The sequence below is a fragment of the Typopeltis vanoorti genome, chromosome 4 (assembly GCF_054136105.1).
Source record: "Typopeltis vanoorti isolate ZY-2024b chromosome 4, IOZ_Tvanoo_1.0, whole genome shotgun sequence".
Taxonomy (NCBI): Eukaryota; Metazoa; Arthropoda; class Arachnida; order Uropygi; family Thelyphonidae; genus Typopeltis; species Typopeltis vanoorti.
The window spans coordinates 117,572,070-117,587,979 of NC_143552.1; the positions used below are offsets into that span (position 1 = coordinate 117,572,070).

General features: G+C 35.0%; 1 protein-coding gene across 1 annotated transcript in view; it reads right to left on the reverse strand.

The window, feature by feature from the left end:
• The window catches only part of LOC150107632 (solute carrier family 25 member 36-A-like), a 163,866-nt gene that overhangs the window by 83,394 nt on the left and 64,562 nt on the right, over positions 1 to 15,910 (reverse strand). Inside the window, exon 4 of the mRNA XM_090391982.1 lies at positions 4,007 to 4,107. Coding sequence (XP_090248108.1) covers positions 4,007 to 4,107 — 101 coding nt within the window. The remainder of the gene's footprint in view (positions 1 to 4,006; positions 4,108 to 15,910) is intronic.

Here is a 15,910-nt window from a genome sequence, read left to right on the forward strand (position 1 = left end):
CATCTTCCTGTACTTCCTTCATTCTAACTGCTGACTTACAACTCAAATAAAGACTAAGTATTGCTTGATATAATGCCCCATTGACACCATATAACTGCAGCGTATTGAATAGATTCTCTCTTGGCACCTTGTCATATGCCTTTTCCAAATTGACAAAACTTAAATACAGATCTTTGTTATATTCCCATGATTTCTCCACTATTTGTCGTAAAGTGAAGATCTGATCCTGACATCCTCTATTTGACCCAAATCCAGCTTGTTCTTCACCAAGCTTTTCTTCCACACTTCTCAACCGTTTCTCAAGTATATTTGCATATATCTTACCAGGAACACTCAATAGGGATATACCTCTGTAATTCTCACATTCAGTTTTATTTCTCTTTTTATATATGAGTACTATTAGAGCTCTACTCCAATCATTGGCAATTCGTTTCTCTTCAGGCATTCTGAACTATGCAGTGCAGTCACTGTAAGACTTTTATACCACCATACTTCAGCATTTCTGGTCGAATATCATCTACTCCTGCAGCCTTTGCACATTTCAAGCCTTTGATGGCGTTTTCTACTTCAAGTATGGATATGTATTCCTGACTATATGCCTGTTGAGTGTTTTTTACCACTGTGCTATCACTGCTTGTTTCATTTAGCAATTTTTTGAAGTAATTACTCCATACTTCAAGGATAACTTTTTCTCCCGTTTTCATGTCACCTTTATCATCTCTAACTCCTTTTACAGCACTCTTTCCTCCCCTAAGCTTCTTCAACAACCTCCAGAATATTTTGCCACCTTCTTGATATTTATTTTCTATGTTCTTGCCAAAGTCCTCCCATGACTTTTGTTTAGCTAATTTTACACACTGTTTATCTTTCTTACATTTGTCTCTGTATTCCCTAATAGCTGTATTCCTACAAACTGACTTATTTGCCAGGAACTTTTTGATATGCTTTCTTCTTTTCCTTCACTGCCTCAATAACTTCTTGTGTACACCATGGAGTTCTAATTTTTCTATCCTTGCAGACAACTTCACCGCATGCCTCTCTAGCTGAATCAATCAGGGTTTTTCTTCAAGGCTTGCAACTGAATCTCCAAAGTTTGGTTCCTGTTCTCAAACTCTTTCATTTTTCCATCAATAATCTTTGTATTTTAGTCTACAGTTCACATATGAGAGTTGCTGAACTTTTATTTGCTTTAAAATTTTCTTACGTCATTCTTTTCAATATGAAATTCAATTTTATACTGCTCAAGACTAAATAGTGATCACTTACAATTTCAAATCCTCTATACACTCTGGTGTCCTGCACCAGGGAGAAAACATCACTATCAACAATAACATAGTCAATGAGACTTTTCTTATTCCTTGCCTCTTCTCTGCATGTGAATTTGTGCACATTTTTATGCTGGAACATGGTGTTAGTAATAACAGGTCCATGTCCTGAGCAGAAATCCAACAGGTATTTGCCATTATTATTAGCTTTGATCTTTTCTCCAAATTTTCAGAAAACATTTTTGTATGTCTGACAATCACTTCCTACTCTGCTATTTAGATCCCCGAAAGACCAACTTTTCCTTTTTCATTGTATCAGTAGCTTTCTCTAGAGCCTCAAAAAATTCCTCCACTTCTACTTAGTAGAACCTTCTGTGGGACCATAGGCACAAATAAGTCTCTAATTGTCCAGTTTCCCCCATTCTTATATTTGCCCAAATCACCCTACTTGAGACTGCTGCCATTCAAGAAGATTAGCTTCATATTTAGTGTTGAATACTATGGTTACGCCTTCTTTTCCTCGATTGTCATTGCCTGAAGATAACATTTTCGATTTATTGCTCAGAAAGATCTCACCAGTCTTTGTCATTTTTGTTTCAGTCACCCCTATTATGTCGATCTGGTACTTATCTAATTTCTCAGCTAGCTCCATTTCTTTGCCATTCAGGCTTCTTATGTTGATAGTACCGATCTTTAACTCTGGCGATGTTGAGTTGAGATGTGTTTTCAGATTTGTTCCAATAGCTGACTTTTTGCTGTTCATCCTGGTTCCCTGGCGAAAACAACGGGGGGCCTTGTTTAACCGGGCGATGCCCCAGCCAGCATGAAATTTTGTCATGTTGTACCATCATTTTGTATTTTGATTTAACCAATGGGAATACAATTTTATTAATACAGACTAGTATTTTACAATAAAAACATTTATTCAAACCTACCAGTTTCGCCAGCAAACTGTCTGGCTTTTTCAAGGCATTACGAAGATATGAAAGTTAGTAAATGCAAATTAAAAGGAACATAAAAAACGTAAACCAAACTAGTATCTATGGTTACACGTTTCGCGTGAACGTGTAACCATAGATACTAGTTTGGTTTACAACGTTTTTTATGTTCCTTTTAATTTGCATTTACTAACTTTCATATCTTCGTAATGCCTTGAAAAAGCCAGACAGTTTGCTGGCGAAACTGGTAGGTTTGAATAAATGTTTTTATTGTAAAATACTGGTCTGTATTAATAAAATTGTATTTCTATTATAAAACGACAAAAAATGTATAATTTAAATCCCAAATTGCCAGCTCATCCCCATTCGTTCAGTATCCAGGTAGATACCCAACATGGTGCACCACGAGAAGGTGAGGATTGGACATTAGGTCAGAAGCCCTGGTCGGTTCTCTGCATTCCTTAAAAGGCTATGTGGAGGTCTCCTCTCAGTTATACAGCTTTGACCCTAAAGCACCCAGACACTTAGCTTTTTTAATCCAGCATCTCAGAAAAATCAATTGCAGAACTCTTACTATTACAGACAATACATGTGTTATGGTTAAGATTCACAAGATGGTGGTAGTAGTCTGCCATACTCAATACCCCAGTGACTTAAATCATTCATTAATGCATCCAAGCTTTTAATGGCAGCTAAAGGGTGGAGTACAGCTGCTTTTCAATTTCAAAAATTTAGGACTAAAAGAGTTCTCCCTTCTCCTTTCAGGAAATTAAGTGCTAGAGGATATATATAAATTTTACTATTTTTGGCCCCAACATAAGTTGAGTATTAGAAACTAGCATTGAAATAACTAAATTTAAAGCTTTTACCAAAATGCTTTTTTAAAGCTTTCAAGAATATCCATCCATCCCCCCATCTCCAACATATTCTAAAATAAACTTTGTAATTTTACATATTTGATTTATTAGCTTTGTTGGGTTGATGCACTAGAGTAAATCCATTTTCACCAAGCTTTGTTATTAGTAATTGTATTAAAATAAGAACTACATTGAATTTAAATTAGAATTTCTGAAACCTAATGCTATTACTTATATTCTGAATAACTAATATATCTATATTATAATGATTTAATGTAAATTTTCACCAATTTGTGAAATTATTATATAAATAAATATTTAAGTGCTCAGGGCAGCCACACAAAGCAACATTTATAATCTAATATACAATATTTGAACTTCAATAAATTAAGAAAACAAAAATATATATACATATCACAGCACTGCATGTTAACTACATTTCACTTCTAGCTAAAAATTTCAAATGACTATAGTTTTTCTTATAATTTTTGGAATAAATTCTGCACCTCTAACAAAACTGTGCAAAATTAATTTTGTGTGAACTATAAGTCTGGAAGCAAAGAATTAATAAATCAAATACACTGTAATTACTATGAAACGCAGTGAATACACTGCTGTATTCTGTTATACAGTTGTATATAACAGATACTTTTATTCACAATAATATTAATTCTGCAAAGTTTGTTTAAAAACATAGGAAAATTATTGTGTTCACATTCAAATATTTCTATTAATCATATTTAAATTGATTCATCTTAATAATAGCTTTCATCAGAGGCTGTAATATAGCTAAAGCATTATTCTAAGATTACAGATAAAATCTAACTAAATTAAAAATAGGAAATTAATTATAAAGCACACATTTTATCCTCTAACAGTAAAATGTTCACACATAGTACAAATATCATAACATAATATTAATGATTGTACAAAATCTGAAACTCACCAGCAGTTGCTGCTGAAAGAATATGAACTACTGGAACATCAGGAGTTAACCTTGAATTCCAAAACTGTTTTGCATTGGAATAAGTACAAAAATATATTGCTCTGAAATAAAAAGAAAATTAATCACTACAAGCCTTTAAGTATTTAATCAGTCAGTTTTGATAATAAAATATATATTTTGTTTATGCTTTGAGTCTCATCCATTTTCTTCAAAAATTTCAATGTTCATAATTGTGTCAACCATACCAGACACTGCTCCGTTTTTATTTTAATTCCATTAGAAACAAAGTATTTTTTATCATCATCATCAAAATCAAATTCCTAATATGTACCTTCATGGGGTGAACATGATAAACGATAGTACTATATTACTAACTTCCGAACAACAATTTTCTTCCAAATTAATCTGTTATCAGATTACATCTAACATTATCATATCTTATATTTCTGACTTTAAGACACTTTTTACTGTATCAATCCATTCACATCTTTGTCTTTCTCTGGATCTTTTTCATGCCAAATAGGCAAAGAACTAATCTTTCCTCTCTCATTCTGTTTAAGTGACCATTCCACCTGAGATTAGCTATACTAACACATTCCTAAATGCTAATAATGGAAAGTTCTTTCCTAATATCCTCATTTTTAATGTGATACTGCCAATGATGCCATCTGTTCACTCCACTAATCTTTCTCATAACTCTTATACCAGAGGTCCCCAAGTCTTGATCGAGTACTTGATTTCTAACCCAGCTCGCTGATCCATAAGTGGCCTGAACACCATCTTGTATACAGCTAATTTAATGTTTTGACTTACTTTCTTTCTTCTTCCACATAAATTTATTTAGCTCACTTCCTACCATACCGACTTTGTTGATTCTGTTGTCTATTTCCATTGTCTTTTTATTGCTGATTTTCATACCAAATTTATTACAACAGTTATTCAATTTGATGAAAGAATCCTGCAGATTTCTCTAGATTATATCATCTGCATAAAGTAAAGAGATAAGATTAACATCAACAATTTTTATATTAGATTTAATACCACATCCTTTTCTAATGTGATCCACATAGATAATGAATAACAGTGGAGATGATGTACACCCTTGTCACACCTGATTTAACCTCAAAATCTTCCTATACCTCTTTCAAATACATACTATGAGTTGTTTGATATAATGTCCCAATTACGTCATATAACATGTTAAAGATACCAAGAAATTATATACTTGGTTTTAATCCTTTTCCCAAGGAAGCAAAACAATGTTTTGCATGTGAAATATATTCACGCCTGAGCTATTTGTATATAGAAGCTAATCACTTCATATAACTTACCTTAGTATCTTCATATAACTTACCTATGTATAAAATGCTTTATACATCTGAAAGGGTGTGTGTGTGTGTGTGTGTGTGTGCTTTGCGCGTGCGCACACACACACACACACACACACACCCTTTCAGATGTATAAAGCAATGTATAAAGGGAAGGGCCGCTACACAGTTCTCATCAGAGGGAGCCAGACCTAGGAGAAATACCAAGGTTGAAGTAATGCAGAAGTCACATATATCTCATATAAGTAGCCAAAAGGTGCTTGACCTTATTAAAAATTGTTCCCCCTTAAGCTACAAATTACAGGCCAGCCAATTTGTGTGTCTGGAGTTATTAAGGTGCTACAGAAGTTAGATCCCATTTTCTGGGATTGAGAAAATGAGTTGATAACAGTATTCTTTATGATGGTCAGAATGGGTTTGTTGGGAGGGTGGAGGTGTCATGTTTCAGCATTCTGCTAATGTATTACAATAAGGTGACAGATTCACTGAATAAAGGAGGTGCATACACAGTGTTGTACTTGCATTTTTCAAAGGCCTTTAATAGACTGCCATATAACAAAATAAGTAGCTAAACTGAAACAGATGGAATGAGATAACAGACGAATCAGTTAGATAGCTGACTGGCTGTCAGCTAGTTATCAGTAGGTTGTATATGGAGGAATGGTATCCCAAAAGAGGAAGATCCCCAGGAGTGCCACAAAGATCTGCTTTGGGACCATTATTGTTTAGCTTGTATGTTAATGAGACTGGCTTAACTGGAGATTGCATCATTGGCAAACAGTTGCACGAGTTAATCATGTTGGAAGCTTAATGGATTGTATACAGCACTCAGAAATGATTAAAACAGATTTTTAATATTTCCTATATACTTCCCATGTCGTATTCTGCACCTCATATGAGAGATAGGTCCAGTCTTCTATATTTTTCATCCGTTCGTCTTTGTCTTCCTCTCCTTCTCTTTCCCTCGACAGTTCCTTCGAGATGCGTCCTTTGTAGGCAGTTATGTCTGAAAATATGTCCAAAATAGCTGACTTATCCTCATAATTCTTTGCAGCATCCACATTTCAAAGGCCTCCAGTTTTTTCACACTCAGATTGGAGAGTGTCCATGTCTCTACTCCATATTATAATGTGGACTATATGTAGCATTTGGAGATTCTTAGTCTTGGTTTCAGATTTAATTATCTAGATGTCAGTAGATTTTTCATACTGTTGAAAGCTAACCTTGTAATTTCAATCCTTTTTTCCTAATTTCATCTGTCCTGCCATTCTTTGTGATCAAGTGTCCAAAATACAGGGTGTTCGGGATAAATTTGACATATTTATAATTAATTATATTTTTCCGTAAGTTACATGTATTAACACACACTTCTCTTCATTTAAAAGTTTGGACCCTTCTTCATTCATATACAAGATGTCAGAAAGGATGGATAGCTGGAACCCACCTGAATCATGGAAGAGAATAACTTGTATCATGATGATTCGTGCCCGCCATCAAAATAAGGATATTACGACTGCTGCCCAATGCTCCCTGAATACAGTAAAAACAATCAGGCATGAACTAGAGACTTGCAATGGTGACTACGAGGCTGTAGCAAGAAGAAAGATCCCTAGCAGACGATCTGATTGCGTTCGTACAGCAGAATTCCTCGCAAATCTGCAGGAACAGGTGTTGAAGAACCCTGGCATTGGAATTAGGGCTTTGTTCGTGGAGTTGCTAACTGTAGTCAAGCCCTGGATAACAAGGGTAGCCAATGGTAGGCCGTATGTATGGCAGCAGGATTCGGCCCCTTGCCACACCTCTGGGAAAAGTCAAAAATGGTTGTCTGAAAATTTCTACGACTTCACCAGTCCAAATGCCTCCAAACTCCCCAGACCTTAACCCCATGGATTATTTTGTATGGGGCGCAGTTGAAAAAGACACCAATCGCACTTCCAGTAATACAAAAGCCCAGTTAATGGATAAAATTAAAACAGTTTTTGGGGCCCTTCCCAGGGAGACTGTAGCATCAGCTTGTTCGAGGTTCCGAAGCAGAATTGAAGCTGTGATCGATGCTAATGGTGGTTATTTTGAGTAAATCTTGTTGATAGTATTGTAATTAACTCTGCCTGTAATGTTTTTTTGTCAATTCATTAAATTTAATAGATACAAAGAAGATTTTCTTTTTCCTTACGAAACTGTCAAATTTATCCCGAACACCCTGTATATGTTGAAAGTTTATTTTCCACTTGGTTAGAGTATAATAAATTTAGTTTAATCCTTTATCCAAGTGTGAGCAAACAAAGTTTGCGCCTGAAAGCATCTTCAGGACTGGGTTAAGCCCTTCCCTTAATGCATAACAATAGACATATCCGCAAGGAGATGTGTTTTGCATTATAGGAGATACTAGGATAGGAGTGTTGGTAGCTTGCTCCACCTTTGCAACGAGTTGCCCTGGTGTGTACCACCTTAACCCAGTCCTGAAGATGCTTTCAGGCGCAAACTTTGTTTGCTCACACTTGGATAAAGGATTAAACTAAATTTATTATACCCTGTATATGTATGTTTGCACCTGTTCTAATTTATTTCCTTTTATACTGATGCATATTTTTGTTATTTCCTTTTCTCTTGAAATTATGATTTTGTCTTTTTAAAGTTGAAACTGAGGCCACGCTGTTCGCTGTACTTGAGGGGTTTCATCTATAAGAATCTTGAGGTCATTTGTTTCAGCTAGAAGAACTGTGTCATCTGCATATCTCAGGTTATTAATATTTCTGCCCTCTACAGAGATTCCTTTGATATTTCTTCTGTGTACAGGTTAAAGAGAATTAAAAACAAGACGCAGCCTTGTCTAACACCTTTCTGAACTGGGAATTCTTCTGAGGTATTCTAAAATATGCAGTCTGTTCCCAGTAAAGATTAGTTATTAGCCTAATGTCTTTTCCATTCATGCCTATCTTTGAAAGGCATGAATGGAAAAGACGTACCATTGGAAAGACATGATTGGAAAAGACGTTTAATCATGTTCAACATGAGCAATTAATTGCTCATGTTGAACATTGAGTGCCTTTTTGTTATCTATGAAGGAGGTACACATCTTTTTGTTTTTCTAGATATCTTTCTATGATGGTTCTGACGTTGAAAATACCTTCTCTTATACCTACATTTTCCTTGAAGCCACTTTGTGTATCATTTATTTCTAAGTTTATTTTTCTTTTATTTCTTTCAAGAATAACATATAGGACTTTTGATACTTGAGTGATGAGGCTAATTGTCCTAAACTCTTCACATCTTCTAGCTTTTGTTATTTTGAGAACTGGAACAAAAATTGAGTGATTAATATTTTTTTGGGTAGAAATCCAGTCTCATATCTTACTGTTATTATTTATTATCTTACTATATAATTTTATTAGGAATTTCAGTCCTCCATTCTGCCAAGATATTATCTATTCCTGCAGCTTTATGTGGTTTTAGTTTTTTGATGGCGTTTTCAACACACAAAGTAAAATGGATAGTCCTAAATCTGTCTGTTTGGGAATATTATTTCTTTGTTGCTCGTATAATTTCCTTGTGTATTCAATCCATTCTTCCGTGATTTCTTTTTTATCTATTAGAATATGGTTTTAGTTTTTTGATGGCATTTTCAACACACAAAGTAAAATGGATAGTCCTAAATCTGTCTGTTTGGGAATATTATTTCTTTGTTGCTCGTATAATTTCCTTGTGTATTCAATCCATTCTTCCGTGATTTCTTTTTTATCCATTAGAATATAGTTTTAGTTTTTTGATGGCATTTTCAACACACAAAGTAAAATGGATGGTCCTAAATCTGTCTGTTTTGGAATATTATTTCTTTGTTGCTAATATAATTTCCTCATGTATTCAATCCATTCTTCCATGATTTCTTTTTTATCCATTAGAATATGGTCTCTTGAGTCTCTAATGACACTTGCATGACTTACTGTATTCATCCTGCTAGTCATTTCTCTGCTTCTGTGTTTTCCATGTCTGTATATTTATTCTTAATCCATTCCTCTTTGGCTTTCCTGCATTTTTTTTTATTTCTTTATTCATGCTTTTATAGGTTTGTTCTTTAACTTTTTTTCTTTGTTCCATGAACTTTAATATTTTTTCATTTATCCTTTTCCTTTTTAATCATGAGAGTATTTTTGGCTACTTCATTGATGCTATTCTTGAACGTTTGCCAATTCGTGTTAATTTCATCAATTGGTGTTCTATTTTCTGTGTGCATTGTGGTGTCAGACTTGTTAAGGGATTTTTTGAATTCTTTTATAAAGCAGTCTTTAACTTCTTGGTTGTTAAGCGAGTCTGAATTATAAGTTTCTCTTATGGTTGGCTTGGTATCTTAAGTTTCATTTTTGCAATCACTGGGTTGTGGTCCAATCCTATGTCTGCTCCAGGATATGTTTTTGTTTGTGTTATTGCATTTCGGAATCTTTTGCTTATTACTATATAGTCAATTTGGTGTCTCCAGGGCTTTTCCATGTATACAGTCTTCTGGAAAGGATGTTTAAACAGTGTGTTGGCAATTATTAGGTTACTGGTTTCACAGAAGTGAATTAATCTTTCACCTCTTTCAATTCTGATTCCAAGCCATGGTTTCCCATGCAAAATGAGATTTTTTCTGAACCCACTTTTGCATTTAGGTTGCCCATCATTATAATAATATCATCTGACTTAGCACTAGAGATTACAGTTTGGATGTCTTCATAAAAATTGTTCCAACTCTTCATTGGGTAGTCTTTGATTGGTGCATGTGCTGATAATATATAAGTTGAATGGTTGTGCAGTAATTTTGGCTGTTATGATTCTCTCATTTATGGACCAATATCAATGTAGAGATTTTGCAATTCTCTACATTTGCAACTTACGAAAGTTACATCCTAAGTCACTGCCAGAGTAGATTATAGTGCGATTTTTTTCTTATTATTATGCTTGTATCTGTCCACCTCACTTCACTGATACCTGCAATATCAGTTCATCACTTCTAATTCCTGGATTAAGTTGTCTAATTTGCCTGCCTCATAGAGAGTCCTGACGTTCTATGTTATTATTTTCAAGAGATTGCTCCTGGTTTTCAGACAAGGGACATCTGAGAATATCCTCCCCAGAGAGTTTGGAATATCATCTTCACTCTGATTTCAAGCTCTTCTTCTCTGTAGCTATAAAAACTGATGGTTGCAGGGGTCTCAACCACATCCCTAACTTCATATTGTGACATGGTGTGTTTCATGGTTGACTATGGATAAATATGTGGTGAGGCTCCAATCCTTTCCACGACAGTTGGCTACAAGTCCCCTTAGGTGTCAGGAGTGTGCCCTCAATGTGCCACACATCTTGCTGTCATGCCCTTTATCAGTCAATGTTGATTTTTCTTCCATCTTGGCCATTCCAGACTTTGTGCACATAAAGGTTGATATTCCCTTTCATTATTTAAGTCTCAAAAATAGAAATACTAGCAAAATGGAGAAAGGAAGTAAATAAGAAAAAACAAGAAATAGAAAAGTATATAAAATATATCTATTACAAGAAGAAAGCATTAGAATGCTATATCAATCAGGATTAACAGATTACCTAAAAGAAACCGAAATCACTGAAGATAAAGAAGAATGGAAAACTTTAAAGCTAAATCATAGTACAGAAAGCTTACCAAGATTCTTGGGACAGATTTATTAATAAAATAGAAGACACACATGGAAGGAAATTAAACAATTAAGAAAGAGATACAGCACAAATCAACATAATATGACACAAGAGGAAACAATGGATAGAACATTATAAGAATTTATGGTATGACCCAAATTTAATAACAGAAAATAATAATGAAGCAATCAGTACTAATATAGAACCAATAAAACTGGAAACTAAAAGAAGCAATAAAGGCATCAAAAAATAGAATATCAATTGGATTAGGTGGCATAAATACACAGCTCTGGAAATATGGTGGAGAATATTTACATCACAGATTCTTAAAATTAATAATTAACTGTTGGAGGAAATATAAGGTTCCATCACACTGGTTAAAAGCTAAAGCTATATCCATATTTAAGAAAGAAGACAGATTGATTGGGGAAATTTCAGAGGAATAAGTTTATTAAATACAGGTTACAAACTTTACAGTAAAATCCTGAATAAAAGACTTAGAAATATTGCAAACAATCTACTCTCAGAAGAACAAAATGGTTTCAGACATGGTAGATCATGTATAGACAATATTTATGTGCTAAAACAAATTATGAAAAAAGAGAATTTAATTTAGAGACTCATATGGCCTTTACAGATTACGAGAAAGCTTTCGATAAAACACACACACACACACGCACAAAAAAAAAATAAACCATGGAATATAATGAAAACACAAGGATATCCTGATATTTATCTTGTATTTGTTATAGCATCTTTTATTTAGCTATTTTTTAGGAAAGAATATTCCAGTTGTGCTAGGTGTGTGGGGTTCATCTACTAAATAGCAATATCACCGGATATTATATTTTTGCATTTATTCCCATTAAAGACTCCCCTAATTGTTTCCAGAAGACGTCACGTGATTCCTAAAAGTAAACACAATACATGTGTCCCTCGCTTTATGCAATTAAATGGTTCTATGAAATAATTGCATAACATGAAATTGCAAACAGTGAGTTGAATTTAGCATGGGTGAGATAGGGGTAGGGGTTTCTTCAGAAGGATAAAAAAATGAAAACTTGACACCTGTCAGCAAAAGAAATTTTAATGAATGAATTATTTAACTCTTTAGCTGCTGATAAAGTATTATTACAGGCTCGAAAATACACACCTGTTTTGCTGAGCATCCCGTATCCAGACAATTTTTTAGTATGGAAAGAATCGTCGTAAGATATTCAAACTTCGCGGGTAGGTTCCTGCATCTATTGCCAACCAATTGAAGCTTATTTGACTTAGGTTTCTGTCCTTGTATGACATCTAAAGAGAAAAATTTGAACTGGTGCAACTAATCATATGCAGCATAATGCATAAACCAAGTGACTGTGGAGATTTCAGGGATGTCACAATATGGTGTCTACCAATAAATATCCGTGTTATCTTACTGACGATCAAATTGATGAATTGTTAACAACAAAGGAGTCGGGAGAAAAATTGTCCGAGTTAAGTGAATTGTGTACTTCAGGTGAAGAAGATCCTGGTGATGTAAGTGTTACAAGCGTGCAATATAGTGACAAAAGTCTCGATATGAACGTGCATAAGCAAATGCGTACCGAAAATATACTGTTCAAGTGGCATGATGATGCATTTACTCCAATGGAGTAAATTGCATCATCACGAATAATCACAGGAATCTTCAGGAATAATCACAGATAATAACATTGATGATTCTTCAGCTTTAGATATTTATGAACAATTTTTTACATAGAACTAATGACAACAATAGCTGAAGAAACAAACAAGTTTCATACCTTCACCACAAACAATAGACCATCTACACCATCTTCAGGACCAAAGCAGTGGAAAAACACCACCCTTCAAAAATTTTACATTTTTCTAGCTATTACAAAAAACTATTTTTCCACCTTCTGGATATGACCATACTAAATTCCCAATGTCTCTATAATGTAAAATTTGGAAAAAACACAAACTTAGCAGACTACCAACTCATTCTTATCAGGGAAATAATTCAAAAGTACCATATCCCCCAGAACAACAGGGAGGTTGAGAGGACGTCCATCATCTGGAGATCAACCACTGCATCTCAAAGAAAGGCATTTCTCTTCTCTTGTACCTTCTACTGAGAAGAAGAAGAATGCAGCTCGAGTTTGTTATGTCTGTTCCAATACCACTCTTGAGCAGAAGCAGCGTCATGAGAGCCGGTATATGTGCACCAAATGTGACGTTGGACTCTGTGTACAGCCCTGTTTTGAAAATCCTAAATTTTTAGGATTTTCACACCCTGGCACTTGGTAGGCTTAGTAATAACTGTGTTGTAAATAATAGTGCTCTTTAATAAATTTAGTTTAATCCTTTATCCAAGTGTGTGCAAACAAAGTTTGCGGACTGGGGTAAAGTGGTACAACACCGGGCGACTCCTTGCAAAGGTGGAGCAAGCTACCAACACTCTTATCTCAGTATCTCCTATAATGCAAAACACATCTCCTTGCGGATATGCATAATGTTATGCATTAAGGGAAGGGCCACTACCCAGACTAGTTTTGACCTTTATTGAGGTCTCTTCAGTGGGAGCCAGGCCCAAGTGGAGATACCAAGGCAGAAGCATTAGCAAGGTCATCTCCTCCTATAGAAGCTGCCAAATGGTGTGCCACCTTTTTATTAAATTACTCTGGATTTAGAGAAAGATGTTGAAAGTTTATTTTTCACTTGGTCAGACTATAATAAATTTAGTTTTATCCTTTATCCAAATGTGTGCAAACAAAGTTTGCACCTGAAAGTATCTTCAGGACTGGAGTAAAGTGGTACAACACCGGGTGACTCCTTGCAAACACTTGGATAAAGGATTAAACTAAATTTATTATAGTCTGACCAAGTGAAAAATAAACTTTCAACATCTTTCTCTAAATCCAGAGTAATTTAATAAAAAGGTGGCACACCGTTTGGCAGTTCCTATAGGAGGAGATGACCTTGCTAATGCTTCTGCCTTGGTATCTCCACTTGGGCCTGGCTCCCACTGAAGAGACCTCAATAAAGGTTGAAACTAGTCTGGGTAGTGGCCCTTCCCTTAATGCATAACATTATACATATCCACAAGGAGATGTGTTTTGCATTATGGGAGATACTGAGATACTTGGTAGCTCCACCTTTGCAAGGAGTCGCCCAAAGTGTTGTACCACTTTACCCCGGTCCTGAAGATACTTTCAGGCGCAAACTTTGTTTGCACACACTTGGATAAAGGATTAAACTAAATTTATTATAGTCTGACCAAGTGAAAAATAAACTATCAATAGTGCTCTTTATATATTTTGATTAATTTCTACATAAATTAATGGGTGTAATCTGCATAATCAAGTGGACACCCTTGATTATGCAAATTTTATAAAACACTATTATTGTAATTTTTGTGAGTGAATAAGTGTATATCAAGAATGTATAATGCTGCCCAGACTTCTTACTTCAGTAAGAATTTTAATTGATTTTATTTATAAATTTTTTGCTAAATTAATTCAGCACATGGGACAATGTCAGTAGAATATAAAATCAGCAGTTAAAGGGTTAAACTTATAAACAAAACACACAAATTTTAATGAATGAATGGCTGGATGAATGAATTTAATTAATATACTGTCATAAAAAACCTAAACACTACATACTTATGACAGTCTTCAATCAGATAATGAATGGACTGGGTCTGGTAAGTCCAGATCATCATTCTCTTGTTTCTTGCTCTCTTGAAGTCCCTGGGATGATAAGATGATGATCTTCAACTTTTTTTAATGAAACAGTCTAGACTCAGCTGACAGGCAGCATTCTTCCTCTCTCTCTCTCTCTCTCTCTCTCTATAAAGTTCTTTGTAGAAAGTCAAAGAATTCGAATTTCTCTGGCATCTTTGGCACTTCTAGTCTCATTAGAATCATTTTCTTCAATTATTCTGATGGCGCTGTCAATGTGTTTAAAAAATTCAGTCATTTGTTTTGTTGAAAGCTGTTTGATGGGCTCAGCAACAAAGAGCTCCTGACTTTCGTCATTCGTGTTGTTTTACATTTCTGGAAGATCTTCATTAGTGAGCTCTGATTAGTGGGACTCTACAGTTCATCCACATCCTCAAATCCAACAGATTTTGACTGGGACATCGTCTTGAGCTTGCCAACTCAAATTTTTCTTCCAAACTCCCTTCATGCAGGACTGCTTAACTTCTTCCTATGCCACTCCAATGTTGTCAATTGCCATTTTTATATCATATTTCTTCCAAAATTCTTCCACTGAAATTTTATCTTCACCATCAGTACATGTAGCTTGAACTAGCTGCGAAAATGTTCCGCAGAGCTAATAACTCTGAAAGTTGCAATAACACCCTGATCCATGGGTTGTTTGGTGGCAGAAAAATATCTTTGATATTCTCATCAATTTCAGCAATGTTTGGAGGATGTCCTGGTGTATCGTCCAGAAGCAGAAGAATTTTGAAGGGTACATTTATCCTGTTACAATAAACCTTCAATTCACGAGCAGTTCATTGCAAAAGTAGGACTCAAACACAGCTCCGGTAATCCATGCTTTTTTATTTGACCACCATACAAAAGGCAAATCCTCCTTTGAGTAGCCTTTGAGTGCACTTGAGTTTTCAGTGATAAACCATCAGTGGTTTAGTTTTATGATCTCCAGATGCATTTACTCCTAATAGCAAGGTGAGACAGTCCTTGGAAGCTTTAAAACCTGGGGCCCTCTTTTCTTGCACCGAGAGAAATGTTCTACTAGGCATACACTTCCAGAACAACCCTGTTTCATCGAGATTGAACACTAGCTGAGGCAAATAACCATGTTCCTAAACACTTCTCAGCAGCAACATCAGCTCCCATAGTCTCACAAGTCAGCTTGAGATTATGGAATCCATTTTGCACCCTAAAACATTCAAATCACCCAGCACTTGAAGCAA